The sequence below is a fragment of the Aspergillus uvarum genome, assembly GCF_003184745.1.
Source record: "Aspergillus uvarum CBS 121591 unplaced genomic scaffold BO82scaffold_6, whole genome shotgun sequence".
In the NCBI taxonomy this organism is placed as follows: domain Eukaryota; kingdom Fungi; phylum Ascomycota; class Eurotiomycetes; order Eurotiales; family Aspergillaceae; genus Aspergillus; species Aspergillus uvarum.
This window is the reverse complement of record NW_020291303.1, coordinates 606,171-633,476: the sequence shown is the minus strand read 5'-3', so window position 1 is coordinate 633,476 and position 27,306 is coordinate 606,171. Positions and strand designations below refer to the sequence as shown.

Sequence of the window (27,306 nt, the reverse complement as noted above, 5' to 3'; positions counted from 1 at the left end):
ACTGTGAGGTCATTTCTTGGAGCTTCTCTGGTTGTTTACATCTTTTGCTTTTGAGGAGGTCTAGGTACACTGCGATCAGTTGCAAGCTTGGTATAGCTTTCTGGCTAATCTGTCTGCGAGCTGCATGTCATGTTCTTGCTTTAATATCGCTTCTGATGTCAAATTGTGTGGTGAGCTCATGAGGATGGCATGTTTATATATTCTTGCAGACACAAATCTGGATTGCTCAGAATGTATTACACCATGATAAATCAATACTCAATGGTCTCAAACCACTTCGAAGTGCATGGGAAGAGGGATTGGGGAGAAAAGACGTCAAGTATTCAATAAAATATATTTACAAGGATATCATATCTCATAATGTGCATCTATGTCGCTATGAAGCCCGCATGAAAGCTATGCCCGTAAAAAGATAAATAAAGAAAAAGCCCAAAGTATGGATGGACCACCAGAGAACCGAGGCCGCCTCATGGCGCAAAAGCAAGTGATTGTCGTGATCGTCTTTAAAATCAAGTAATCATCGATAATTTTCCTAAGCATCGAGGCTTACTGCTGACCGGCCAATGCCAGAGGGTGACCCTCTCTTATTCGGGTGTGCGCATCGTTGGATCTCCTGACCTATGTCGAAGCTTTCCTTTAACCAGCTCCCGGCCTCAGCAATTGCTTCGTTGAGGTTGAAACTTTCAGCACCCATCACGCCTCCCTGACCGTCCTCACCCGTGGTAGGCATAGTTCCGGAGAAGGTAATCTCCAATTCTTCTGCCTGAGGCGGATCTAAGAGATCCGCATGATCCGGCGGCTGAGATGATACGATATTCAAACTCCCGTCGTTGGCATAGTCCGGGACGGGCGACGACAACGCCCCCGCGAAAGAAGATCCTTTGAGCTTAGTGCTAAACTCAGGATCTTGTGGAGTCAAAAATCGAGGTTTGGACCTCTTCTCAGTACTGAGCGTGAATGGCGTGACGGCTTCAATGAGGTATTGTGTGCTCATCATGGGGCCTTTCATCGTCCCGAAGGCCTTGTTGCCTGGCAAGTTCTCGAACCCACCGGGTGTAGCCACTCTGCAAAACGGCGTGATATCATTGCGAGATACTGAACCTGGGTTTGCAGCCCGACCAGGGGTATGTTCTGGGCTTTCAAGATCTTTCTGAAATGATATCTGGGCGTGAAGAAGAGCGGCCTGCGTATTGAATTGCGGGTCGGGAATAGTCTCTTCGTCACTCTGAGTATGAGCCTTTGCGGCAGAGATCGTATGTAGCGAGGTAGCGTTGTGCGTGACGGCTGGATCCGAGGGGTTATGTTGTGCTGAGGGTAGTTTGTCACTCACGTTTGCCGCTACATGATCAATGTTGTCCGGTGCCCTCTGTGCCGGTGAGATGGATTGCGACGTGGCAGCATTTGTAACTTGCACTTCACTTGTAGCCTGCGGCTGAGAGGCATGTGCACTTTTCTCATCTGCGGCAGGGGGATCGGGCGAGTCGGGTCGGATAGCCTCTTCCAGAGACGCGCCGTGCGAGGGTTGATTTTCATGGCATAGATGGTTGTTGTCCTCAGCCATATTTATGTGATTGGGGCTATCTTCTCGCTCCTGATGCGCAGACGTAGACTCGGGCTCCTGCTTGCCGTGGCTGGAGGTCTTTGCGCGACGGTACTCGAATTTTGGCAGGTGCGAGGACGAGGAAAGGACATAGAGCGATCCTTCCTGGTTTGCTGCATCGGACGAAATTCTTTGAGGTTCAGATTGACTACTGCGCTGCTCCTTGAAGGCAGCAACCTTGACACTGTCCGGTACCCGATGAACATCACGTTTGTCCTCCCGCAAATGATCAAGATCTTTCCGATGATCCCTAACTGGCCATCGGTAGTCAGTTGCGGGTACTTGTATAGTATTGTCCTTTGCTCCCTGGCGACGAGATGATATAGTTGCTGTAGGAGATGTCGGCGGATTGACCGTTCGAAACCCAATTCCGGCACAGTCCTTCTTCAGCCAAGTTCTGTTTGTGTGTGGAGACGGTTGGCCCTTGGAGACAAATGTATCTTTTGGTGTGGCGCTTGTAACTCTTATATCTCTGCTATTACCCCGCGCTCGTTTGTTAGAAGATTCTGTGGTCGAAGTCTTTCCGGATTCCAGGTTTGGAGTTATCTCGGAATGTTGCATGGAAAGTTGCGTGCGTTGTGTTTCACGGGACTCGTGGTGGTATAGTGGTCGTTTTCGCGGATTCGTCTCCGGGATCACTGGTCGTTTTTTATTCTCATCCTCGTTACCCTCCAATCCGTCATGCCTGCGTCGATCCTTTCTCCAAGGATTGACCCATCCATTGTCGAAAGGTCCTCGAAGCGATGCAGACAAAAGAAAAAGCGGTGAGCCTTGTAGATAAGCTTCAGCAAGCTTCTCAATTCTCCGACGTCGAGCCAGACGCTCAGTAGAATCTAGGTCGTCATCGGAGGCAGCAAGAGTATCGAGGTCATTGTCTGGTGGGGGTAGCGAGCATGAATCGAAGGAGAGCGGGGATATTGGGCGACGAGGTGGCATCGGTGAAATGATGCATTCATTGATCGTTCGAATAGGGGGGATTCGAAGGTGCAGCAGCTTGGCACTGGCTGCATCTGGCGGAGGATGGGGGATTTGCGTATTGTAGAGTGACCCTCATAGCTTCCGACATTAAGTGATTGTCAGGACATCATCCTTTCCTCTTCAACTCCAAACTGGTAGAAGTGTCTAGGCTGGCTGGCTGGCTGGCTGGCTGTCACGCGAGAAGAAAAACCACTTAACGCGTGAATTGAGTGGATGCCCCAGCAACGTGTCGTTTGGCGTGGGTTATGTCAGCACCCGTCAATTGTTGACTAGTTACTTACCCTTTTCGGCATTGTATTTTCGATGCCAGCCATGGTTGTTGTTGGGCAGATGCTGATAGTCTATTGAACATCCATGATTATATTTACGGCCACCTTCATCATTGTCTACGGAGTATACAGGGATCAAATCCAATCGGCTTCAATCCTTTGGCCAATCGTGTGCTGTATACAAGGTCCTATCAGCCCTAGAACTCGCTGGGGTTCTTGATAGCTGCCTACTAGCTCATTCAACGCTAGCGATAGCAAGGAAAAGCCAGTTTTGTGCCCATCTTGCGGATAGTTTCTTCCAGACCCAACACAAGAGGTTGGTTTGGTGCTTGAAAGAACGCCATACTTTTTGGGGCAAATTGTGTCGAGGAACCTGAAACACCCAACCTGCAACCTTGCAGGGTAGGCCTGGGATTTTCCCTCATCGATCCCTCGCCTTCATACAATGTCAACAGGAAGTCTAGTAGGAAAGATTGCAGTAGGCACTGAGTCCTGAAGTACTGTATATATATGAGCTAGACAAGGTGCTCGTTAGCTATGTCGGACATGAAGCTGCAATTGGTTGGACAGGGTTCAATGCCAACGCACCAGAATCCAAGCTTTCGGCTCTTAGGTTGTAATTTACGCCGTACAGCACTCGAATACTGTAGGTACAGTACTGCATTAGCTTACAGCTAAAGAAAGCGGATCGCGCCCAAGCAAGGCATGAGACTGATCATTTCCCTTCGAGGGGTGGGGGGTTCTAAAAGGTAAAATTAGATGGGAAGTAGGGGACGAGCACGGTCTCGGGGAAGCACATGCGTGCCACCTGTGATTTATCACGGGGAGATAAAAAGTGGATAAAGTGATTAAGCTGACAGTTCCATCGTGGCGGGGAAGAAAAAAGAAAAGTACGTAGACTGGAAACTGGGAATTGGAAAGATCGAAAGATAGTGAAAAGTAGAGAAGTAAAAAAGTAGGAAGGAAAACTAGCCAGCCCGGTATTAAATACGGTAAGGTTGCCCCGACCACATCTACAGTAAAGTACAGTTTAGCTCGACCTGTTATCAATATTACTCCCGCATTGTCGTCCATCAAACAATAATTTATTGATTATTCCCACCTTATTCTGTGTCGCTCTGTCTCGCATGTTCCCGCAACATCCTTATACGCCTTCATTGTTGGTGGTGTTCAATGCTTCTGATTTATTCCTCTATTTCTATTCTTGGATGAGGGTTCCTTGACCCATGGTCGCCCTGCAGCTGTTAATTTCCGCTGTGCTTGCATTCACGGACATTGTGAATCGCGACGCGCTGCCCCAGCTTGCCCTCCACCCAACCTCCGAGACCACCACCCCCTCCTTAACTCCCACCCCCCAGCTTTGGTGGTGATCGCAAACCGTTCAGAAAATGAGCAACAACCCTCCATGGCTGGAGAATCTTACAGACGACTGGGTGCCAGTCCCTGCACCTGGAACTCCTGGAACGCCCGGCACTCCCACCAGTCCAATCCTATCCCGATCATTCACCCATTCCCGACGGTCTAGCCTACAAAACTCTCCTAGTCGCATTCCTGTTCCCGCGCGTCGCTCCGTCGGCCCTTCTCTTGAGTCTTTCAGGAAGAAAGTTTCCAGACCGTGCCACTTCATCAAACGAGAGCCGCCTACACCTAAGACCCCTCGTACCCCCAAGACCCCCTCCAAGCTGCGATCGCCGCTCCCTCCCCCGGAGAAGTCCAACAAAAGCAGTCCGAAACCGATCCCGAATCCGCCCTCGCTCCGGAAACAGTCGTCTGCCATGGACACGAGGTCGCCGTTGCGATCGGTTTCGAACGTCTCCGGTGAATCAGAGCAACAAAGCACGGTTCAAGTTAGACCAAAGAAGGGCAAGGGCAAGGAAGGCACGCCAGAATGGAGGAGAAGACTGGTGCATGGAAATATCGCCGCCGGGGAGCAGCGGGACTTGTTTGCGCCGATCGGGCTGGAGAGTGTTTTCAAACCTCCGACCCCGGGCACTGAAAAGACGCACGAGGAGGCGCTATCGCGATTGAAACAGTCAGACAGTATGTGGCACTTTACGACCCCACTAGGTTATGATGATGCCAGTTTCCAAGATCCTTCTTCGATTGGCGCATACGACGACGAAGATTCAGTGAGCCACAGTCCGAAGTCGTCACCGAAGCAGGAAGAGGCTCGGAGCAGTCCGCCAGCTTTGCCAGGATCACCAGGATCACCAGGGTCAACAGGGTCACCGGGGTCACCAGGATCGCCAGGGTCGCCAGATTCGCGCAGTAGGACGCTATCCATGAGCAAAGAATCGAAGCGATCCTCACCAGAAGACAGCGAACACCTCGACGTTTCCTTCGCCGACATACAACAAAGAACTGCAAGCGGCATAGAGGATTTGCGCAACGAAGATATAACACCAATCACGTTCACAGGCACGAACACAGTTGATGGACAGACTACGTCGGAGGTCATCAAATCGGCACTGAAACAGGTGACAAACAAGCTCGAGAGACTACACCTTTCACCCTGGGACCGACCGGAATCTCGAGCGAGTGACAGCCTGTTGATTCACCCACAGCCAGAAATCGCGGTGGATACCATGCCGGAGGATGACTTGCTTGATGTCACGAGTCATTCTTTACCAAAAGACCTCTCCATGGGGACGCTAGATTACCGGGGAAGAGGAGCCTTCGCAAACTTGCGGAGGGATGAGGATGTGAACGAAGGTTCTTTCCAAAGAATCCGTCTCTCCCCGCCCACCTTCCCCTCTGAGCGACTCTCACCGTTTCTTCCTGCCAGCTCCAGAATCCGAAGCTCACCCCCATTCTACCAAAAACCCAATCCTTTAGCCGACCCACCGACGCTCCCTAGGCCCTCATCTGCCCATGTTGGGGCGTCGAAGCTCTTGCAATCCAGTGCCGATCACTTGAAACCAGAAGCCATGCCCCCCTCTGGAAGCCCGCTCAAGCTCTTTGGAAACCATGATACCTTCACCAACAACCGTCTTTTGCGCAGGATGAGCCAGTTCGAAGAGACATTTGGGGGTATGTCCGAGGATGATGAACCAGACTCACCATCAGAGGAAGCTCGACGCAAGGGCGAAGGAAGAAGTTTTCTTACCGTGAATCATGAGGTTCTGGGTGAGCCATCTTCACGGCGACATGAAAGACCGCGGTCGCGCAATACCCCCACCCCCCGTATCAACAAGTTTGGTGACGGCCAGCTGGACAATTTTGACTTTTCCGACACAAGTCCGTATGAACCCAAATTCCTGAATAGTGAGATAGTGGAGTCTACTCAAGAACCGCCACGACGACAATCCGTTGAGCGAAGATTTCTTCGGCGCCGCTCGTATAGACAGAGCAGCCATAGCTCTGACTTCAACAAGTCGAACAGAGGCTCGAGGTCTACAGCTTTGTCAGACATCACCTCAAGTTCCAAGGCTATAAGAAACCAAGGGCTGGCAAGAGTAGAGGAGATGTACCCGTCAGAGACCGATACAACGCCGAACACGCCTGCCAAAGACCCCACCCCCAAGAGGCGCAGAACCTTCCTTAGGTCTTACAACTCGAGACAAGATCCTGCTGAAAGTACCGCTCAGGATCCAGATAATATGTCCTTGCTCCAGCGGAGCTTGGCTCAGCAAGGAGTGAGATGTGATGAAGGTCAGGATCATCAAATCTCACTCCATTCCAGACCGTCCTCTCGACCGCGAACTCCACCCACAAGTCAAGGGCGGTCTGCTTCACGAAAAAGGCCGTCATCAGGCAAGGCTTACTCGCGGGCTGGGTATTCCGATTCCATTGACCTAGGCTCTCCCGAGGACAGCGCAATACCCATGGTAAGAGTGAATGGTATCAATGACGGTGGCCGTAAGGGCTCAATCACCACTCAAGACTTCCTGAACGAAGCGACCAAGATTATGGACATTATTCGATCCAAAGGCAGGTCCGCAGGCGGTCTGTCTAGCGTAGAGGAATCTGACGCCGAGGCAGATATTGACGAAAGCGGGAGCTATGAAGACGAATCGACTCGAGAGGAATTTTCGCGACCTCCAAGTCGCGAAGGGACCGACATGCGGAGACTGAGGGAGCCTCAACAACAGAGCCCACGAATCCTGAGCCATCTCAAGAAGTTTCAGGAGGTTGATGACCATGAGTTTGGTGTCAACGCATCCGCCATGTCTCTGAATCTGCACCAAGACCAAGATCACCCGAATGAGAACGACAGCGTTCTACACGGTGCGGAAACAGAAGAAGGTGAGAGCCATGAGCTCGACCTGCAGTCGGCTGACCTAGACTTCCGCGGGCGTGATGGATTCTCAGCTGGTGAGCCCGAGGAGGATGATGACCTGCCCGAACTTTTGACTATCAATACGCAAGTATCGTCCAAGAGCCTCAGTGCGCGCTCAGTCCCCACCGGCTCTTCACAGAGCTCGCATGCGAAGGGTGTTCTCTCATCCGATATCGTCTCGCGACTTATACCCGAACAGGTGAATGGGCTGACCTATGACCGGGACAAGAATCAGTGGGTTCGGGAGAAACCCAAACCAACTTCCGAGAGGCCCAAGGGCGAAGATAGTGAAGACGATCCGTTCAAGGACATTCCTGACCTCAGTGTTGATGAATTGCAAGAGATGATGCGAATGCAGAGCTCTACCTCTCCCGAAAGAACAAAGGACTCTATTCGGCTTGAGAATGATCACCACTCGAGTCCACTAAGCTCACCTCGTTTTTCAACAAAATCATCGATGCGCCAGTCACAATTCAGAGATACAGGCACTTCGGTCGACGGCAGCTCAGTGCGGTCCAAAACACCCATTAATTCCAACGTTTCCGACTCCGAAACCAAAGCAACCTCCTGGGGTACAGACGCCCGCAAAACGAGCAAAACTATCAGCGAGGTGGAGCATGAGATTCAGCTTCACGAAGGACGACTATCGAAGCCACCTCAACGTTTGGGGAATGGCCGCCAGCAAGCTCGTGTTGTGACAATAAGCTTTTCGTCCCCCCTTGTCTCCCACGTTGCATACAGCGATGCAGAGAGTCCTGCCAAGCTTCTGCAAGCCCGAGGCAACCTTCAGCCTCATATGAATTCCAACGTACCTGGCAACAGTCCTTTGGGCTTCACACAAGCTCAGAAGAGCTTATTGTTACCCCAACCTGAATCACCCGACAATAAGACATCCTTGACTCGTCAATCGTTCACTCCTGGCAAAGGGACAAAGGAAGAGGGATTTCCCGAGGCTCTGAGTCTGGTTCGGACAGACATGGGGTCGATCGATTGGATCTCACAGAAGAACGCGGATACATCGGTGGCATGCCTCGAAAATAATGGCCAAGAAACAGCTCACAGTTTTCACCTTAGCTCCTTACCCGACTTCACCGTTGATCAGATTGACCCGTCCCTTCATCTAGAGGTAAGCTATGTTGCACAGCGAACTCATCCTACGTCGCTGCGCCAGGTCCATGGAACTTTCGCTCTGGCAACGGAAGAACTGCTTAAACATATTACCGAGGCGGAGCCGTGGGAGCCACACTGGGAGAACGTTCGCCGTTTGATTCTTCGACACAAAGGCCTGATTACACTCCATAAACTGTGTGACTACTGCCCTTGTCTCGAAGAGCTGGACGTCTGCGGCAATGATATAGGCCAATTAAGTGGCGTGCCCCAAAGTGTTAGGATACTCAATATCCAAGATAATTGTCTCTCCAACCTTACGGCTTGGGGCCACTTGACGAACCTGCAATATCTGGACGTGTCTGGCAATGGATTGGAGAGTCTCGGTGCATTCAGCAATTTGATTCACCTCCGGGAGCTCAGAGCCAATGACAACAACATCAAGGACATCAGCGGCATTTATGACTTGGATGGATTATTAAGTTTGCAGCTCAGAAACAATGAGCTTGAGGAGCTTGACTTTGGTCGAGCGGAGCTGTAAGTGGTCTAGAGCTTGGATGCCATTGCTGAAAGTAGCTAATACTTTTCGCGCGCCAACAGGACTCGGCTCGAGACCTTGGATCTTAGCCACAACCAGCTCACGTCTATACGCAACATCGGCTACCTCTCATCTCTCGCAACGGTTGACCTTCGTTATAACAGACTGTATGAGTTTGCTGCGTCAGCGGCTCTTTTCAACCTACTGTCGCTCAAAATCTCGAATAATGTATTGCGCAGCCTTGACATCTCGATGTTCCCGTCGTTGACACTCCTTTACGCGGACCAGAACTTTTTGAGTACGATTTCCGGGCTCGCTACATGTCACTCATTGGAAGTCCTGTCTGCTCGAGAGCAGATGAGTGGTAGCAGTGACGGTCTATTTGATATTGACTTGGGCTTGGCGCAAGACATACGCAAAGTATTTCTTTCCTCTAATAGGCTGGCACCGCGCTGTCTTGTGCCATCCAACGCGCTTCTGAGCCTGCAGCTCCTGGATATTGCTTCATGCAGCTTACAAGACCTTCCAGAAGATTTCGCATCGAGCTTTCCCAATGTGGTGGTCTTGAACATGAACTTTAACTCACTCAAGGAAATCAACGAATTGGTGGGCATGAAATGTCTCTCCAGACTGACGATTGCTGGCAACAAGATTACCAGACTCAGGCGTCTCTGTCAAGTCCTGGGTCGCATCGGACGTACTAACAAAGGGAGACTCTGCTCTCTCCAGAAAATTGATACCCGAGGAAACCCGCTTACGCTCCGTTTCTATCCAACTGCAGTCATCAAAAGCGGCACAGCCAACACAAAAAAGCTTGTCAGGGAGGACCGGCCCCAGCGCAATGCCAGCTTAGACATCCCATCGGCTCTAGCCGAATTAGAGGATTTCGACCTGAATTCATCGGTTGCTGTGAGGGAAGATGATAACACGGATGCCATAAAAGAACTCGAAATCCATGATCCCTATACCCTTCCATTAGCGGATCCGGTGGCAGACCAGAAGCACCTGTCTCACTTGGACGAGTCAACACGATTGCGGCGCAGTATCTTCGAACTAATGCTTTATGCAGCCAGTGGAGGGTCCATCAAGATCCTTGATGGATTAAAACTACGGCCGTCTCTTGAAGACGGTTCTGACATGGACCGGGCCTGGGCCAAACTCGAAAAGCTTGGTGTGCTCCGGAAGAAGGCGATCACGGCATGAGACAGGCGACATTAATTTTGCAGGATACGGAGTTTGATGGCCCTTGAAGGTGGGTTGCTTTGCTACTTTATTTCGTGTACACATTTTTTTTTTACTCAGTGTCGATCTTCATGTTGGATGGATGGCGTCACACTCTATTTTTGTTTGACCCAAAAGGCTTGCATACGAGGAGTTGTGTGACTTGAGCATTTGACTTTCGAGCGGACTACCCCCGGGCTTCTGTTGTGCATTGCATTTCGTTGGTACTTGTTCTAATACAATTCTAATTACTCTCTCTCACCTCACTGCATGGACACGGAAGGAAAGCTCTTCCTCTGTAGTTTACAAGACCTATGTAGCTAATGTCTTTAAATTAGGAATTGACCACTTGCAGACTAGTGTCAATCGTATACGTCTGGTCTAGATGATGTGCACCTTGTAATTTGTGATTATGATTCTGCTTATGCGATCTAAAAGCTGCGAAGGTATTTCCAGGCCTTTTGTCGGCCGGCATTAGTAAGCCATTCCACGTTAAGATCGAGCGGTCGAGGCCAGGAACGACGGACACTACGCTTCTGCCTCGAGGGTCTTCATCTGGGCGGTGAAGGTCTTCCGGGTCCACTCCACATAGGCCTTCCACTTGTGGTGGTCTCCCGCGACCTCGGCGCCGGGGAAGGCGTTGCTCAACTCGCGGCTGATCTTGAGCACGCCCAGCGAGGCCTCCTGCGCCTTCTCGAGCTCCTGCTTGACGGCGTTCTCCTTGGGCTTGAAGGACAGGATGGCGGTGTAGCGCTCCGAGAGGGCGTCGAGGCGGCGCTGGGTCTCCTCGGGCGCAGTGTGGATGAGCTTCGAGGTTATCAGGTTGGAGATGGTGCGGATGTCCTGCTCGTCGTCGATGCCGGCGAGGATGCGGTCGAAGAATTCGCCGATGTGGTGGAGTGTGAAGGATGTGTCGAGGGAAGCGTATAGCGTCTCATAGGCGGACTTTTCAAGGGAAGAGCTGTCAATTTGGGTCTGGTTCGTAGGAGAGGGTAGAGTGGGGAGAGAGAGAGGGGTGTGAAGGAAATTGTGTGCGGCTTACCTTGCGGAGTTCTAGGCCGTCGTCGACGCGGTGTTTGAAGGGGCCCATTTGTACTTCGCGGATGAGTTCAGGTTTGAGCTTGGCGTCCTCGAAGACGGCCGGGAGGAGTTCGTTGAGGTGGGGAAGGAGAATGTCCATCTTGTTGTGAATAGCGGAGTTCAGCGTGGTCAGAGCGAGACGATGGTTGCCCAGGTCTGGGTCACTGAGCATGTTGACGAGAAGAGGGACAATGGTGGGTCGGAGGACATCGTTGTAGGTGTCTCGGGAGTCGGAGAGAGTGTAACGGAAGGCAGAGATGACAACACCACGGATACTGGCGTCCGAGTTGGAGAAATGATCCTATGTGCGTTGTTAGATCCTGCCCCCGCTGGGATCTTATGGGTGAAGGTTTTGGGACGGAAGATTACCTGGAATAGGGGGATGTAGGCACTGGGATCGATAAGGGCCAGGCGACCAACACATTCCGCGCCAACAGCACGGTTGTCTTCCAGCTCGGAGACCACCAGCAGGGCCTGCCAAAGCTTGGCTGCGGAAGGAGCTAGGTCAGGTCTGACGATTTCAGGATGCTGTAACAATTCTTTCACCGAATGAAGCAACAAGTAGCTCTGCGGATCGCTCTTTTTCAACCCACCCAGGATGGTAGGCAGGTATGCCTTCACATTGCCCGCCGCCGCATTTCCCAGAGCTGCAGCCGCAGCCAAACGAACCTTGTCTGATTTGGAATTGAAGTGGTCAATGAAAAGTTCTGGAGTCAGCGAACAGCTACCGCCCATTCGAAGACCAATTTCGCCCAAGATCGCGAGCGCAAGGCATTTTCGCTGAGCGTCCGGTGCGGTATCCAATTCGGTCATGAAGTCCTCCATCTTGACACCCAAGTTAGGCCCGCCATGTACGAGAAGCGTCCCAATCGCTCGCCCGACAACAGAGGTGTCACCGTTAATGCCAACATCCCGCAGAAGTTTCTTCATCAATGCCGCTCCTGCACCTGCCTCGCCGATGACTTTCACCACCAGAAGCATGGCCTTAAGTACTGTCCCGACTAGGGGCGATAGGACAACGGAACAGAGTGCAGAAACCAGATTGTCGTTGACCAATAGCTCGGCGTTGCCAGGTATAAGTTTTCCGAGGATGATAAGTGAGGGAGCGAGGAAATGGAAATCCTCAGCACTTATTAGGGGCAGAAGACAGTCCTCCAGCTCCTTCATGGTGCTAGAATCATAATGGCCCTTTGTGTTAGGATTCATGGCAAGGCTGCGCAGAGCCTCCAGACTGGCTCCCCGGAGAACGCGATCTGACTTCCGCAGCTGCGCTCCAAGCTCTGCTGTGACTTCGGCGACCCACGATGCAGTAACATCTGTCTCACGAGTGCAGAGAATAGCAACATCATCGACTGCCCGAACTGCTGCAAGGCGTGTGGTTTCATTTCGAAGACGATCAACCAAGACTGTGAGGCCTCTCGAACGACGGTCGAGGGAGATAAATGTCGAACCATTGTCGCCGGAAGTGCGCGCCAGGAGCACGCCAAAGACGTGAATTGCACGTTGCCGAACCTCGAGATCAGCGCTGGTGTCAGTGATGCGCGCAAGAACAACATCGTACAATCTTTCCAGCTGAGTTGCGAGGTCCTGGGTTGTGCTAGCAACTCGAGGAGGCGTAAGTGCTTTTACAATCTGTTCAACGGCACCCAGTGCCTCACTGCTGACTTTGTAGTTGCGATCATTCACAGCGCCAATAACACCAGGAATCAGGGCGATCAAGAAAGGCAGAAGAGCACCCGACGTGTGTGTTTCGGCGATGGCGGAGATGAGACCGAGGGTTTCAGTCTGAAGAGTACCGGTACTCGCAGAGGCCCCAAGCGAAGCAGAGGAGCTGCTAGAACCGGAAGATTTGAGGACATCAGCTATAGGATCTTCGATCTGTTGAAGGTGATCAGTCAAGCCGCCGTAGCGAACCAGTGCTAAGCTTCTGAGTAAGGCGATAATCGCTTGCTTCAGAGGCACGGAAGCTTGTTTCCACATCTTGACAACGCTCTGCACAATCGTAGGTACGGAGCGAGCCAATTCTGCCTGCGCACCAGACTTAGGGGAAGCCGGAGTAATAACAGGTGTGCTGGCAGCGGAAGAGGTGCCAATGCCTGGCTCAAAGTCAATCATGCTTGCATCGCTATCCTGGCGTCTGCGCTTCCTAGAGTTTTTCGAGCCACCCACAGCCTCAAGGAAGCCATTGGAGGTTATGATCATGGAGCCTTCACCAGACTTTCGGATGAGCGCAGTCATAGTAGAAACGACTTCCAGCTTCACACTTTCCTCTCTCTCCTTGTTGAATCGAGCGATAAGAGCGGGGGAGATCTGTTGATACAAGGAAGCCTCATCGAGCGCGCGGCTATGGCCGTAGGTCGAGATAACGCTGTACAGCAACTTGGCAGCACATCGGCGGACTTTCCAACTCATATCATCAATGTCACTGTATCCTCCTTCCTCCTCAAAGTCTTCAAACTCATCGTCATCCAGATCAGGGTCCTCCGTTACGTCATCGTCGGAGCCGTCGTCCTGAGTGCCACTCATTTCCTCATCTTCCATTTCTGCCACATTGGGGTCGTATTTGAGGTAGCGTAGGGCGGCGTTGATAGCGTAAGGCATGTAGGGCTGCATTTGAGGACCGCAGGCACTGATAAGCGTTTCCAGCGTGACCAGAGCGGTCTCCCGGAGCTCATCAGCTTGAGGATCGTGCTCGTCATCATCATCATGAGAGTAAGTCGACATTGCGGTGGCAAGGCGGGGAGCGACCGACGATCGAGAAGGCAGGCTATATGAGGACAGGTTGTAGCCAAGCTAAGGTGCGGACAAAATCGGCAAGAAAGCAAGAGGGACAAAGGAAGCAGCTGGAGGAGGTCAAAAGCAGCGGCTTCTGTTTGGAGCTTCCAGCCAGCCGATAAGTTAAGGTAAGTTACGAGGGGAACCACTTGGAACCAACCGACAAGCCGAGGAAACCCCGCGCTAGCCCCAAAGTGTTCCGGAGATCGCCCCCGATTTTCCGTGTCCATCACGTGATATACGGTAATCATGTGATTTTCACTGCTGCAAGAAATCAAAGAGATCGAGAGACGAGGCTGGGCGAGATTGTTGCTTCGAGGCCATTAGTGCCTGCAGACCACCTTGCTTGCGAGACTTGGCTCTTTTCTTGCTACTGGCATTTTCCGCGGATTTAACGGCCTTATCTTGATCCGCGGGTGCCAGGACTGGCTGCCCGGGCAAAGGCCTCGTAGACGTTGAGGATTGAGCCGCAATTGCATTCGGGACCGTAGTCACCGGAACGACTGGAGTATTGGAGCGAATCGATTCTTTTCTAGAGGGTTTGACGGTGCGTCGACGGCAGCGAAGACAGATTAGAACCGTAGCCCCCTCAGCACTCAAGCCTGCAAGCTTCTTTCTCCTCTTAGAAACCTGAATAGTCCTGGTCGACTTGGAGTTTCGAAGACTCCCACATGCTCCACATGCAAATTCTTGGTGTCGCTGATTTAAGGGCTTGAACTCGTCGCGAATGATGTTATTGTGAACGGACATCAGATGGGCCGCGGTCGATGGGCTTGCGGCCTCTAAAAAGCTTGCTGAGCTCTTCAGATATTCCAGCCTAGGTGCATGGTCGCTGAGTGGCATATTTTTGTTTGGCAAGATGTTGCCTAAGCAATGAACAACAAATACGAATTCAGTTGAGTGGAAAAGGGCGAATTGATAGAGGGTAGGTTGTGAATTGGGAACCTGAACTGGTTGAAATGCTCCCCCCAAGAAAAAGAAGAGGAATTGGCGGATGCAAAGCAAGCAAATCAAATACCCGAAACAGTCAGTCCGTTGGTTGTGTTACTTCTTTGGTACTTCCACCTCTTTTACCTACTTTCTTTGCTCTCCCTCACTTCTCGTGCTCGCCCACTCACTTTCTTTGTTTTGTATTTTCTTTCACCTTCTCGACTCCGGTCTCTCACTCCCTAGCTACTTATCTTCCTCAATCTTACTTGGAAGAAGATCAAGTCTTCAAAAATTCTTTCTGACAACAAACTGCGGGTGTTCGCTTGCTGGATTCTTCGCTTCTCTTCCGCCTGCCCCAGATCTACTTGGCTACTTGGCCATAAGTAGGCCCATAAGTAGGCCATTCTCCAGTCGCGATGGAGGCCCAACAAACCTCTAGTCAGGCTTCCGTCAGGGTCGCTTTCGAAGGCTGTGTAAGTGTCCTATTGCTTGGCCCGCGCTGTACCTTTCAAGGCTGCAATAATAATAAACACCCTTCTCGCAGGGACATGGCTGTCTCAATGACATATATGCATCAGTTGAGAACGCTGCCACCCTGAAAGGATGGGATGGCGTTGACTTGGTCATCATAGGTGGCGATTTCCAGGTGAGTCTTCCGCGATCGCCTCGCTTGTTCTCAGTAACAACCCTTTCCTCAACTGAATCTCCAGGCCGTCCGCAATGCCAATGATCTTGCCTGCATGTCTGTGCCTCAGAAGTACAGGGAGTTGGGCGACTTTCACGAATACTACAGTGGAAAACGCACCGCACCCTATCTGACTATCTTCATCGGAGGTAACCATGAGGCTGGCAATCATCTCTTCGAACTTCACTACGGAGGATGGGTTGCCCCGAATATTTACTACTTGGGTGCAGCGAACGTCCTTCGGTTCGGCCCCCTCCGCATCGCCGGCATGTCTGGTATCTGGAAGGGCTACGACTACAGAAAGCCGCATTCGGAGAGATTGCCTTATAATCGAGACGATGTTTCAGGCATCTACCACGTGAGAGAGCTTGATGTTCGGAAGCTACTTCAGATTCGTACCCAGGTTGACCTGGGCTTGTCTCACGATTGGCCCAAGCAGATTGAACTGTGCGGAGATTCCGAGTATCTCTTCAACACAAAGAGAGGCTTCCGTGAAGACTCCCAAAGTGGTAAACTGGGCAACCCTGCGGCCAAGTACGTCCTTGACCGTCTACGTCCGGCCCATTGGTTCTCTGCCCACTTGCATGTGAAGTTCGCCGCCATAGTCGCTCATGGAGAGTATGTTACACCTGAACACCCGGCTGCTAAAAGGAAAGCTGAAGCTCCTCTACCCGATCCTCTTCCCGCCCCGAATGCTTCTCACCAATTCGGCTTGGACGGTGCTATCCTCACGGCTCTTGCGCTTCCCGATGATAATCCCGAGGCCGGGCGTACTCTCCCAGCTCGACCTGCCGCGGAACAAGAGCCTTCAGACAACCACGAGACCGCAGAAACAGCAAGCCAACCCTCGGCTGTCGACAAAGGAGATGGGGCCCCATCTGAGAAGGAAACCCCCAATGAGCCCAGTGATGACCAGAGTAAGATTTCAGCATGGAATAATTTCCACACCGTGGCTGCTGAAGCTGAGGCGGCTGAAAACTCTCGATTTCTGGCAGATCAATCCCTTCAGTATGCAGTTCTAAAACCGAGCGTTTCGCACGATCTGACATGGAAAAGAATCGAAACGGGCGAGGACGGATCCGGCCGCCTCTACACTGGCATCGAACGCGATAGCGCCAACAAGAAGCTGAAGACCGAACACAAACCCGAAGCCGTGAAAAACTCCGACGAGATCGATCTCGACCTGGACAGTGACTCCGATGCGGAAACGACTCCTCACAAAGTCTCTACTCCTGTGACTGGACGGACCAACGAGCCCTCTGCAAACGAAGCGGTCCCCAGCGATGTCTCGAAGATTACTACACAGGCTGACCTGGCCTTGCCGGCTAGTGGAACTGACATTCCTGAAGATCTTCGCAACCAACTTCCTGCCAGCTTCGCCCGCCCCCAGCCCGATCCTTACCCGTTGAACGGACCGTTGCCTGATGCAATTGTCAACAAGATCACCAACTTCCTGGCACTTGACAAATGCCTTCCTCAACGCCACTTCTTACAGCTGCTTGAGATCGAAGCTATCTCCGACCAAGAAGGCATCAGTGCCGAACGCCCTTACCGTTTGCAGTACGACAAAGAATGGCTAGCAATTACCCGTGTCTTCGCCGACGACCTTCAACTCGGAGACCCCGCCGCGAAGCCCCCGGCTGACAAGGGAGATCAGGTATATAAGCCGCTGATCGAGGAGGAGGAGAAATGGGTGGACGAACACGTGGTTCAGACTGGAAAGCTGGACGTCCCGGAGAACTTCACCCTAACCGCCCCAGTCTACGATCCATCTGTCCCGCTTAACACGGAGGAACAGCCTATTGAGTACACTAACCCGCAAACTGCGCAGTTCTGCGAGCTGATAGGGATCGAAAACAAGTTCCATATGAGTGACGAGGAACGCCAAGCTCGCATGGCCGCAGGCCCTCGACCCAGTGAGTTCAGACCACGGGATCGAGGCCCACGTCGTGGGGGCTTTGGGCGAGGCGGCGGCGGCGGCGGCGGCAGATTTCGTGGCGGCGGCGGCGGCCGGGGTGGGCGTGGGCGTGGGCGTGGTGGTGGTGGTGGTGGCCGCGGATTTCAGCACTGAAACACACGACTTTTTGTTCACCCTGACCGTGGGTTGAACCAAGGACAATTTCATTTGTGATGCTTATTGTCTCTCAGTATTGGGTGTCGTGCAAAGGAAGGCGTACTGGGAGGGAGGCTTCTGCTCTTAGTGATTCCTCAATGATTTCTATGGTGTGATGTGTTTGACTCGGTAGCTGGGGTCGACGGGACAGCTCTTCATTTTCACTTTGTCGTTTCGTGTGTAACATGAAAACAATCCTTGTCACTGGACAAACAAATACTGACTACATTTTGCTTTTATGAGGCAATCAATTCTCATCGGACTCTTGTGCATTTCATTGATATCTCTTCGATTGACTTTTTGAGTTCGAGAACATATAAATAAATGGTAACAAAGCCTCGAAAGGTCCAGGATCCAGGACACAAGCTGTTAAATGGAATCGAACCCAACTTCAACCCAAACAGCACAACCCATAGCAAAAGATCGCATCTCCTACTCAATCTCCTCAATCCTCGGCCTTAGACTCGCCTCTCTAGTTCCAGCCAAAGGATCAATCCTCAGCCCCGCAATCCGATCTCCCAACTCCAACCTTGGACCCCCATTATCATCCCCAGCACTCCTCGACGACGACGACGCCGCCCCAATCCCCCATAGCAAAGCCTTCTCCAACCACGCCTCCAGACTCTCAATCACGACGCGCACATGGCCCCGCACAATAGGATCCGTCTCCCCGCTCTCCACAAACATCAGGGTCCGCAGCATCCGCGGGATATTCCCAATCACGGTCGAGCTTCCCCCCATCTCACCCGTAGCACCCTGCTCGGCCAACGAGAACCCGAACCCTAACGCGTCGGCGCCTTTCTCCTCGCGCACGGTGTCCATTGCCTTCAGCACATCCGACAGGAGCACGACGCTGGCGCGGCGCAGGATCGCGCTCTCGGGCTCGGGCTCCATCGTCAACGTAGCCAGCGCGAGGTCTACCGCGGCGCCGACGGTCGAGACGCCCAGGCCGAGGATGTTGGTACGGATGGCGGTGGCGAGGATGGAGAGGGCCGACGCGCGCACGCGCAGATCGTCCGGTTCGGCGTCGGATTGCGAGCCCGCGGCCCAGGCGGCGATGATGTTTTCGTAGTGTGCTAGTTGTTCGGGGGTGGGGTTTGCTTCGTCGTCGGCGGTGTCTTCGTCGTCGAGGGTGTTAGTGTTGGTGTCGGTGGTGTTTTGTGGTGACGGTCCCAGGGACCAGCCGGAGGGCATGATGATCTCCTTCGCTTCGCGCTCTGTTTTGCGGACCTCGCGCTCCTTCTTGCGTTGGTCCGCGGCGAGGCGGTCGCGACGGGCCTTCTGGGCCTCGGGCTTGTGGGCGCGGCGGCCGGCGACGGTGATCATCCCTTCGCCGAGGAGGCGGGCGGGCTCGCCCGTGAGGGCCTCGCCGAGGTCCTGGACGGTGCGCAGGAGGGCCTCGCCGATTTTCAGGCGCTGGTCGACGTGCCCGCCGCTGGCTTCGGGGCGGTCGATGTAGCGGTCGACCAGGTTTTTGAGGACGGTGCGTGGGTGGCGGGCGGCGAGGGTGCCAATGAGATTGATGGCGTTCAGGTAGACGAATTCGTCGTTCGTGAGCGGTTCGTCTGAGGGGTCGGTGATGATGGAGAGGAGGAGGGTGAGCGTGGATGGGATGTCGAGGACCGGGGAGGATTTCTTGATCAGGGTGGAGAGGAGGGAGAAGCCCTCGGCTTGGATGGGGGCGAGGTCGGAGTTGAGGTTGGTGAGTGCGCGGCGGTGGGTTTCGAAGTCCGAGATCTCGGAGGAGGTTTTCGCGGTACTGGAGCTGTCGCTGGACTGCTCGCTGAGTTGGATCTCGGCGAGCATGGCGGCGGTTGTGCCGGCCTTGGATAGCGAGCCAGGGAGGTAGGGGATGAGTTCGTCAAGTTTGGATTTGATGCTTTCGAGCACTGGCACTGTTCCTGGGGAGGTGGTGAATTCGGGGGATGCGAGGACTGTTGACAACAGACTGAATACGGCGGGCAAGGATTCAGTCGAGTCCGATTGCGGGTCTGCTTCTTGTCCGGCTTCTTCGGTGTTGACAATGCTGGCTAGAGACGAAAGGGACATTTTCCCGGATGTCAGATCGGTTCTCTTTTTCTTTCGAGTATATGCTCTGTGGAGCTCGCCGTCGATGATTTGTTTGATGAGTTCGAGCACCCTAAGAGGACGACGAGAGAGTGTATCCTTGAAATTATCGAGTAGGGTTTCAGCCAGCTTAGCACTAACCAGCTTGTGAACTAAATCGGAGGGGTCTTCGTCCTCCGGTGTAAGTCTCATGTTGGTAAGAGTTGCTGATTCGTTGGAGGGGTTCACAAGCCAACGCTCGCTGACATAGAGGAAGATATCGCCCGTCCTTTCCTCGCTATTAGAATCGGCACCTAGGACACTTAGGAACAGCTTCGCCCGCAACTGCATATTGTCCACGAGACGGATAATATTACGGCTTGTTTCTGCCGGATCACGCTTGACCAGCGATACAGACTTTTCAGGTTGTATGCCGTAGGTCCAGGCAGAACCCCCATCCCAGAGCAAATTATCGACTAGCTTCTTCAATGGCTCTAGTCCGCCTGACAGACCAAAGTATGCTTGCAAGATAGTCAGCACCTTCTCGTGCAGCCCGGTCTCCTGATGTTCCAATGCATAGCAAGCCATTCCCCAGAGGGGAAGAAGGACTGGATGGACGATTCTCTTGACGAGGCCTGGATTGGGAGGCTGGAGGACTAGGCTGGTCAGCCTGTCAATTGCCAGCATTAATACTGCCTCATCCACCAGAACCTGTCCTGATGATTCGTTAGACTCGTCTTCACGAGTCAGCCATAGTCTCGAAGATGAGCTGAGGCTGGCGGTGAGCGCCTCAAAGATAGGTACTAAGAAGATAGAGTGGCCTATCATTCCACGAGACCCGTACAATCGCTTCGATAAGATACCATTACCAACGACGTATGCTGCGGTCTTCCGCAGATCCGGATCTTCGCCATCTATCAAGTTCAACAGCTGTGGAGCAATCTTAGTAAAGTACTCATCCGCCTCCATTCCTTGTGGTACAGATGATAGTAGACGGGATGTTTGCATGATTGCCTGTACGGTGAAATGAGGACCATTGGACACTTGAGTCTGCGACTCGACCCCGAGGGAGGGTGCGAGCTGAGAAGCTAGAAACATCATGGTCTGCAATACCCCGTCTGGCCGGAGGGGTATTCGAGATAAGAAACCAGAGACAACTAATTTGAACCATGGTGCTGGCTCCGATTGAAGATACGGCGAGAGGGTAGAAAGGACTACCGTGCTGGGAGTTCTGCCGAGGCTTAGTAGATGAAGATATACGCTCCTGGCGGCAGCTTACTCTTCGATCAGCTTGGTAAGGCCATGACGATAATGTAGCCTTTTGTCATCAGTCAACCCTGTCGAATTGTAACCTAGATCCGAAAGCCCGCTGATCATATCACTTAATATACGACCACGGACTACAGGCTGAATACTCGGTCGTGGGTCAAATACTATATCTGTAAGTGCTATTATGATCTGCTCGAGAATGGTTTCGTCCTGCGGCCTCTCGTGGGCAGGAGCTTGGTCTTGCTGGGCGATGACGCCTGCGGGCAAGACCGATATGACTCTTTTCTGAAGCGGGATCGCAACTCCCTGTGAGAGCGAGGGATAAATACCCTCTAGAGAGATCAAATCCAGCAGGGCATGGAGGAGCCGCCGTCGCTTGGCATCTTCGAGTGCAGCATCCTCTGCTTCTGCCGAGCTCTGACGAAGGGCCTCGTTATCGGCATCACTCAGTGGTGTCACAAAGGCGGTATGAACGAAGTTCAGGATCTTCAAGGCCTTGCCAATAACAGTCCTTCGCTTCGACACGTCTTCCCCACATGTCTCAGAGCTGTTGTTGCCTAGCAGAATGTCCAGGAGGGACTTTCCGCGATGCTTCTGGATTTCCTCTTCAGACTAGGTTAGCCTCGACATCAACGGCACGAAAGGACGGTCAGGTCTGCGTGCCTCTTTGGAGAACAGGATCCAGAAACCTGGTGGCAGCCGCAAAGGCTTCCTTCACCCGAGGAGATTCTCCCATGGTTTTGGAGACGGGGAAACTTGATTGACTGGATTATCATCTCATGGGATTCTTCTTTCTTTCTTTCTTCCTACCTCATGAACGTGTGAGCCAATGGAGAGATTATCTAAGCGGTCGGGCGTGACGAGCGGCTTCCGCGTGCTTCCCTGACTAACTGGATGCGGTTAGCGGCTGCCACTGGTGGGTTCCAGATTGATTCTTCAAAGACCCAACCTAGACCGAGGCTTGACCACATTTCACCCTGCAATGATTTTCAGGGACTGGGACTGTACGGTACTGTATGTACAGGTCACTTCTACTTGGGACAAATATGAGATCAGCTGGTCAGCAGCAGGTTGGCCCTAACTAAAGGTGCAAAATGGTCCGATCAACGAAAGAGAAATGTGAAAAGAGCCCCAAACACGTCGTTTCTTAATAAGTCACCTAGTCAAGCGGTAATTGGTGCCTGTGTTTTGTAAAGGGAAAAGGAGTAAACTCCCACTGTCACCGGCTAGTATGTGCACCATAAGCGACAAGGCCAGATTGAAATAGCCGAGCTTTTACCAAGAGCGCTAGGCCGAAGCTTGTAAAATTGCTTAATCAGTGGTCAGTGAGTGGACTGCGACTGGAACCCTGACTAGGCCCCACCAAGTTGAACAGACCCAAGACCAGGGAATCTGCAGGCGAGCCGAAGGCGCCATCGAGACCCTGAAACGCAAGCCATTGGACCACTACAGGTAAGGCAAGCGGTTCGTGGCTGTACTGTGTGCCGAAGAAAACCCCTATAATGGTCTGCATTGCAATCGATATCAGGGTCAAGTGATTGCAGGGAGGTTTAGCTATGCCGTTAAAGCTTAGCCTGGACTTCAGGTAGAGTGAGCCCTCAGAATGAGAGGTGTTTGCAGTTGACAAAAAGGGGTACACACTGTTGAGCAGTGCTGTAGTAGGCTCACACAGCAGGACTATTTAAGACATCAACATGGTGCTCGATTCTGATGAACAGTCCTTGATCATTCATTCCTTCTCTCAATCACTCTCTACCACTTTTGTTTCTTTCGTCTTCTTTCTCTATAGAACCACTTTCCTTAAACCACCATGCCTTCCTTCTCTTCTCTTATGGCCTACAGCCTGGCTGCTGGGGCTACGCTTGTGTCCGCTTCCCCTATCGAGGCTCGCGGCAGTTGCGTTTTTACCACGGCTGCTGCGGCTAAGGCGGGTAAGGCCGGCTGCTCGACTATCGTCCTCGACAATATTGCTGTTCCTGCAGGGACCACGCTGGACTTGACTGGCCTCAAGAGCGGCACCCATGTAACCTTCGAGGGCACCACCACTTTTGGCTATGAGGAATGGGCAGGCCCCCTGATCTCCATGAGTGGCACGGACATCACCGTCACCGGAGCCTCCGGCCATCTCATCAACTGCGATGGCTCCCGCTGGTGGGATGGCAAGGGAACCAGCGGAAAGACCAAGCCCAAGTTCTTCTATGCCCACGGGCTCGACTCCTCTTCCATCACTGGACTCGAGATCAAGAACACCCCTCTCATGGCCTTCAGTATCGAGGCAAACGATCTCACCCTCACCGATATCACCATCAACAATGCTGATGGCGACAGCCTCGGTGGTCACAACACCGACGCATTCGACGTGGGCAATTCGGTTGGCGTGAACATCATCAAGCCCTGGGTTCACAATCAGGACGACTGTCTCGCAATCAACTCTGGCGAAGTATGTCAGCCCCTTTCTCCAGCCCCGCTCTGATACTAACCCATGGTCTACTGCTTAGAACATCTACTTCACCGGCGGAACTTGCATCGGTGGCCACGGCCTCTCTATCGGCTCCGTGGGTGGTCGTTCCGACAACACCGTCAAGAACGTCACGATCGAGCACTCCACCGTGTCCAACTCCGAGAATGCCGTCCGCATCAAGACCATCTCCGGCGCCACCGGCTCTGTTTCCGACGTCAAATACACTAACATTGTCATGTCCGGCATCACCGACTACGGAGTGGTCATCCAGCAGGACTACGAGGATGGCAAGCCTACTGGTAAGCCTACCAACGGTGTGTCGGTCACCGATATCACTCTGGATGGTGTGACCGGTAGTGTTGCCAGCGGTGCCACGGAGGTCTACCTCCTGTGTGGCAGCGGTAGCTGCAAGGATTGGACCTGGACCGATGTCAAGGTCACCGGCGGCAAGAAGTCCAGTGCTTGCAAGAACTATCCCTCTGTTGCGTCTTGCTAAGTGAGTGAAGCGTCTTCGGCTTAGTCTGGAGTCTGCTTGCTCTAGTACAAGCCCATTTTGGTGACTCACAGAGTCTCATTTGTATCTCACGCCATGTCAGTCATCTACTGTAGATAGGTTTTTTCTTAATCGCCTGTATTATATAATCAGATACTCACAGCATATAACTATGTTCTATCGATCATTGAGTGTATTATTTTAATAGACCTTCCATCTTTCCCAATCAATCCCCAGAACAGGATTTTGCCGCACCATTGACATGAGAGATAATAACCAACTTCTAAGCAGCAAACGAGCTGCAAGAACCACAGATTGTGTACTCGAGCCAAACTTTGGCTAAGCCTTATCCCCGAGACGTCAGACCATACATATGGTTCATGCCTGACCGCAAAAAGTGCCCGACGGACTACGCGGCACAGGCTACACCCACAGATACAGAAGGATCGCCCAATAGATTAATTGTCTCACTCCAACGGAACAATGTCGCTGAAACCTGAAGCATATAGTATCATGCGGGACTAGAAACTGCCCTCCTTAAGTCAGCGCCAGCGCTAGTCTCAGCTTAGCGTCAAAAGCCAAAGTTATTTAGAGTGTGCCGAGCCCAAATTGAATAGGATCGTGTCGATCATGTTCACAAGCTCCCACGCAAACTCACATCGGAGCTTGCACTATCAGCCAGAGCGATCCTGTTGATATGGACCGATGGCTCCGTAGGCCGCGTAGATCACCGTTTTGGGAAGATCGGTATAGCTGCACACCCATGATACAGCCATCCCAATCGCGGAGACCGTCCTCGAGAACGGATCATTGGACGAGAAGACATGTCTTCAAGGGCATCGGAGGTAGAGCAGTGGTGTACTGTACAGTCTGTTGCCCAATGCTTCAAGTTGAGGAACGGATAGTACGCACCCGACCTTTACCAGCTGCTCAGCTCGAACTACAAGATAAAAGGAGACACAGTGCCCCTGTTCTCGTCTTTCCTCACCAGCATTCCTCAAATTCCATCAGCTCAAAGCAACTCACCTCTTACAACCTAGCTCTCACTCTCCACCGACATCACAAACAGTCACAATGGTCCAGCTCATCACCTTCGGCCTCCTCCTCCTTGGCGCCCTCGCCTCCACCACCCAGGCATGCACCTACTGCCAATGCGAATTCGCCAACAGCGAGCACTGCTGCGTGTACTCGGTGAGATCCTAACCCCCCGAGCAACCTGCCACTTCAATTCGGAACACAGTGATGAGAGTGTATCGCTAACCCAACTCGGGATGTCTAGGACGCGAGCGCCGGGGAGTTGGACTGCGCGGCCATCTGCGCCAACGCTCATCGCGCGGATGGGGTCAGCAACGCGGATGGCACGGCTGGCACGGCCTGCAATGCTGGGGGCAAGTACGAGTGTATCAGTGCGTTCACGGCGCTGGATCGGACGCCTTGTTATACCGAATAAAGCCTTGGCTTTAAGGGGTTGTGGGAGGTGGTCTTCAATTGGGTTGTGATGTCGTCTTGGGGGTCGGTATAATACAAGCGGGAGCATCAATCCGAACTTAGACTCATTTTTGTTCGTGGTAAGCAGGTATCGGGAGCGTCATTGTGCGCTCGGTGAACGCTGCTTTGAGAATAAAATGGGTTATAATCCAGCCTATTCTGTGGAGCGGCCTCAGAAGCAGAGAATCGATTATTCTTCGTGATCAGGACAGCTCATGGGCCTTAAAATCCCTCAGATTGGGTAGATAGCCGTCCAGTGGATTAAGTACACCAAAGCGTATCTAGACTGGCGCTTAAAGAAAATTGCATATGGAGGTGGTGGGGAAAGACATCAATTAATAGGTCATATTTCTTCATAATATACAAATGTGGTGGGTATCTCTATCTCCAAATTATAGTATCTGCAGCGGAACAGTCAAGGACACTCGGTTTCTTCCCCACCCACCCGGGGCCCGATAACATATATCAACCTTCAAAGCATACACCCGGGAGATGAAGCAGTGGTTGAAAGTTGGAGAGTAGTCGAACTTACCAGGAAGCTCCACGGGCACCTGGATTGTGGATCTGAAGATCGGCGAGGTTTCATCATCTGTGTTCTTCTGCTGCCACTTCAGCGGGCCGGGCTGCATGTCTGCCAACGATACCGGGTATGTATAATGGTTCTGGTGGCGGCCCCAGGTTACCGGATCTGTCAGGTCGGGAAAGTCTGACCAAGATTTGGCGCCGAAGAAAGTGATCGCTTGGAGTTCGACTTTGATTGCTGACAGTTTGGGCGGAGGGGCACCAGAGAGGGCTCTGTATTGTAGGTCGATGGGTACCAGGCGGAAAGGGGTTTCATTTGGCGCTATCGCGGTGGGCTGGACTGCTTGGGCTGACAGAACACCCTGGTGTGCTCCGGAAAGACCCCGGGTAATTGTAACCTCTCGCCGCAGGCAATAGAATTTGCTTTCTCCTGGCACGAGGACTGGGGCGCGTTCCACGCGCAACGGACGAATGTATATCGGGTGCTCCCATTCGGCAATCGGGGCTGTTGTCCCGGCTTTGGGAGACTTTTTGCTTATTTGGAAAGCGATATGGTAAGCAATGCTTGCTGTCTCAGGAGCCATATCATTCCTGCCATGTAATGGCTTTTTTCGGCGGCCTAGTGTCCCAAGACTTGGAGGAAGGGAGAGATGTCCTTCCTGTACTTGCTCATGACGGCAACTATGCTGGCAGGCCTGGAGTGGTAGCGCGCAAGGAACCACAAACTTGAATGGCAGGCAGTATTCGACTCCGGCGTCAAGGGCCTCGCCTGCTGCTTGTATGGAGGGATCATCAAGAGGCTGGCTCATGTGCAGAAAAGTAGTTGATGCTGTCGGTTGTGGTAGCGGCACTGCGTTCTCGCTAAGGTCCACCTGTACATTCACCTTGCCTGCCCAGCTGTTAGTGACGGGCACCTGTCAGAATCAAGAGTATGGCACCTTCAAATGCAATATTGGATTGGGGTGGAGAAGAGCTCCTATGGCTGGTGAGCAAAACACAACCTCTGATAGTCTCCCCAATGCTGAAAGTCTGGGAAGGGGTTTCCAAGTGAAACCGGACACGGAAGTGGGATTTGTGAAGCATTGTATCAAACTATGCTTGTTAGTATCTCAAGACATCATTGCATAACTTTGCCTGGATTTAGTTCATGGTTTTATTGTCTGGATCATTGAACGCTCGGCAAGTTCATTGAACTTGCCGAACCAAAATCTAGATCATATTGCTCGACAATTCAACCTCACCTATAACGTTGCTCGATTTCTGGTATTATTCTGCCGTTGAGCTTAAAGTTACTGAACATTTTTATAATGGCATGTACCACAGTGATACATTATAACCAGAGCTCGATGCAGCCTTGACTTCATTATAAAATGTCGCGAGGAGTACATATGTCAGAGCTTACTGTACTCCTCATCTGGGATCGGTTTGTTGCCGATATGCCGATGCTGAGTA

The 27,306-nt window shown here is 52.3% G+C and overlaps 8 protein-coding genes across 8 annotated transcripts; 4 read left to right on the top strand and 4 right to left on the bottom strand.

Annotated features, from left to right (window-relative positions):
* Nucleotides 1–350: 350 nt before the first annotated feature.
* Nucleotides 351–2,539, bottom strand: BO82DRAFT_302227 (uncharacterized protein; the record flags this gene model as incomplete). Its single annotated transcript, XM_025632111.1, has 1 exon — nucleotides 351–2,539. The coding sequence occupies one exon, from the start codon at nucleotides 2,534–2,536 to the stop codon at nucleotides 533–535; it is 2,004 nt and encodes a 667-aa protein (XP_025495907.1). The 3' UTR covers nucleotides 351–532.
* A 1,696-nt stretch (nucleotides 2,540–4,235) lies between these two features.
* On the top strand, nucleotides 4,236–10,268 carry BO82DRAFT_327473 (uncharacterized protein; the record flags this gene model as incomplete). The annotated part of the gene is made up of 4 exons (XM_025632967.1): nucleotides 4,236–4,914; nucleotides 5,044–7,064; nucleotides 7,173–8,770; nucleotides 8,834–10,268. The coding sequence occupies 4 exons, from the start codon at nucleotides 4,236–4,238 to the stop codon at nucleotides 9,972–9,974; spliced, it is 5,439 nt and encodes a 1,812-aa protein (XP_025495906.1). The 3' UTR covers nucleotides 9,975–10,268.
* A 116-nt stretch (nucleotides 10,269–10,384) lies between these two features.
* Nucleotides 10,385–14,707, bottom strand: canA (putative cullin binding protein CanA). The gene is made up of 4 exons (XM_025632966.1): nucleotides 14,110–14,707; nucleotides 11,442–13,839; nucleotides 11,035–11,373; nucleotides 10,385–10,937 (listed from the first exon to the last, which is right to left on the bottom strand). The coding sequence occupies exons 1-4, from the start codon at nucleotides 14,688–14,690 to the stop codon at nucleotides 10,521–10,523; spliced, it is 3,735 nt and encodes a 1,244-aa protein (XP_025495905.1). The 5' UTR covers nucleotides 14,691–14,707; the 3' UTR covers nucleotides 10,385–10,520.
* A 486-nt stretch (nucleotides 14,708–15,193) lies between these two features.
* Nucleotides 15,194–17,588, top strand: BO82DRAFT_422600 (RNA lariat debranching enzyme; the record flags this gene model as incomplete). The annotated part of the gene is made up of 3 exons (XM_025640214.1): nucleotides 15,194–15,250; nucleotides 15,322–15,423; nucleotides 15,488–17,588. 3 exons carry the CDS (start codon nucleotides 15,194–15,196, stop codon nucleotides 17,531–17,533), a joined length of 2,205 nt encoding a protein of 734 aa, XP_025495904.1. The 3' UTR covers nucleotides 17,534–17,588.
* A 419-nt stretch (nucleotides 17,589–18,007) lies between these two features.
* Nucleotides 18,008–21,662, bottom strand: BO82DRAFT_327464 (RTP1/Tango6 family protein; the record flags this gene model as incomplete). The annotated part of the gene is made up of 3 exons (XM_025632965.1): nucleotides 21,567–21,662; nucleotides 20,901–21,502; nucleotides 18,008–20,852 (listed from the first exon to the last, which is right to left on the bottom strand). Exons 1-3 carry the CDS (start codon nucleotides 21,624–21,626, stop codon nucleotides 18,008–18,010), a joined length of 3,507 nt encoding a protein of 1,168 aa, XP_025495903.1. The 5' UTR covers nucleotides 21,627–21,662.
* Nucleotides 21,663–22,700: 1,038 nt separating this feature from the next.
* On the top strand, nucleotides 22,701–23,847 carry BO82DRAFT_380779 (glycoside hydrolase family 28 protein; the record flags this gene model as incomplete). Its single annotated transcript, XM_025637786.1, has 2 exons — nucleotides 22,701–23,330; nucleotides 23,389–23,847. The coding sequence occupies 2 exons, from the start codon at nucleotides 22,701–22,703 to the stop codon at nucleotides 23,845–23,847; spliced, it is 1,089 nt and encodes a 362-aa protein (XP_025495902.1).
* Nucleotides 23,848–24,812: 965 nt separating this feature from the next.
* On the top strand, nucleotides 24,813–25,655 carry BO82DRAFT_351028 (uncharacterized protein). The gene is made up of 2 exons (XM_025634309.1): nucleotides 24,813–25,035; nucleotides 25,124–25,655. The coding sequence occupies exons 1-2, from the start codon at nucleotides 24,919–24,921 to the stop codon at nucleotides 25,292–25,294; spliced, it is 288 nt and encodes a 95-aa protein (XP_025495901.1). The 5' UTR covers nucleotides 24,813–24,918; the 3' UTR covers nucleotides 25,295–25,655.
* Nucleotides 25,656–25,724: 69 nt separating this feature from the next.
* Nucleotides 25,725–26,438, bottom strand: BO82DRAFT_429198 (uncharacterized protein; the record flags this gene model as incomplete). Its single annotated transcript, XM_025640510.1, has 1 exon — nucleotides 25,725–26,438. The coding sequence occupies one exon, from the start codon at nucleotides 26,436–26,438 to the stop codon at nucleotides 25,725–25,727; it is 714 nt and encodes a 237-aa protein (XP_025495900.1).
* Between the last annotated feature and the right edge of the window lie 868 nt (nucleotides 26,439–27,306).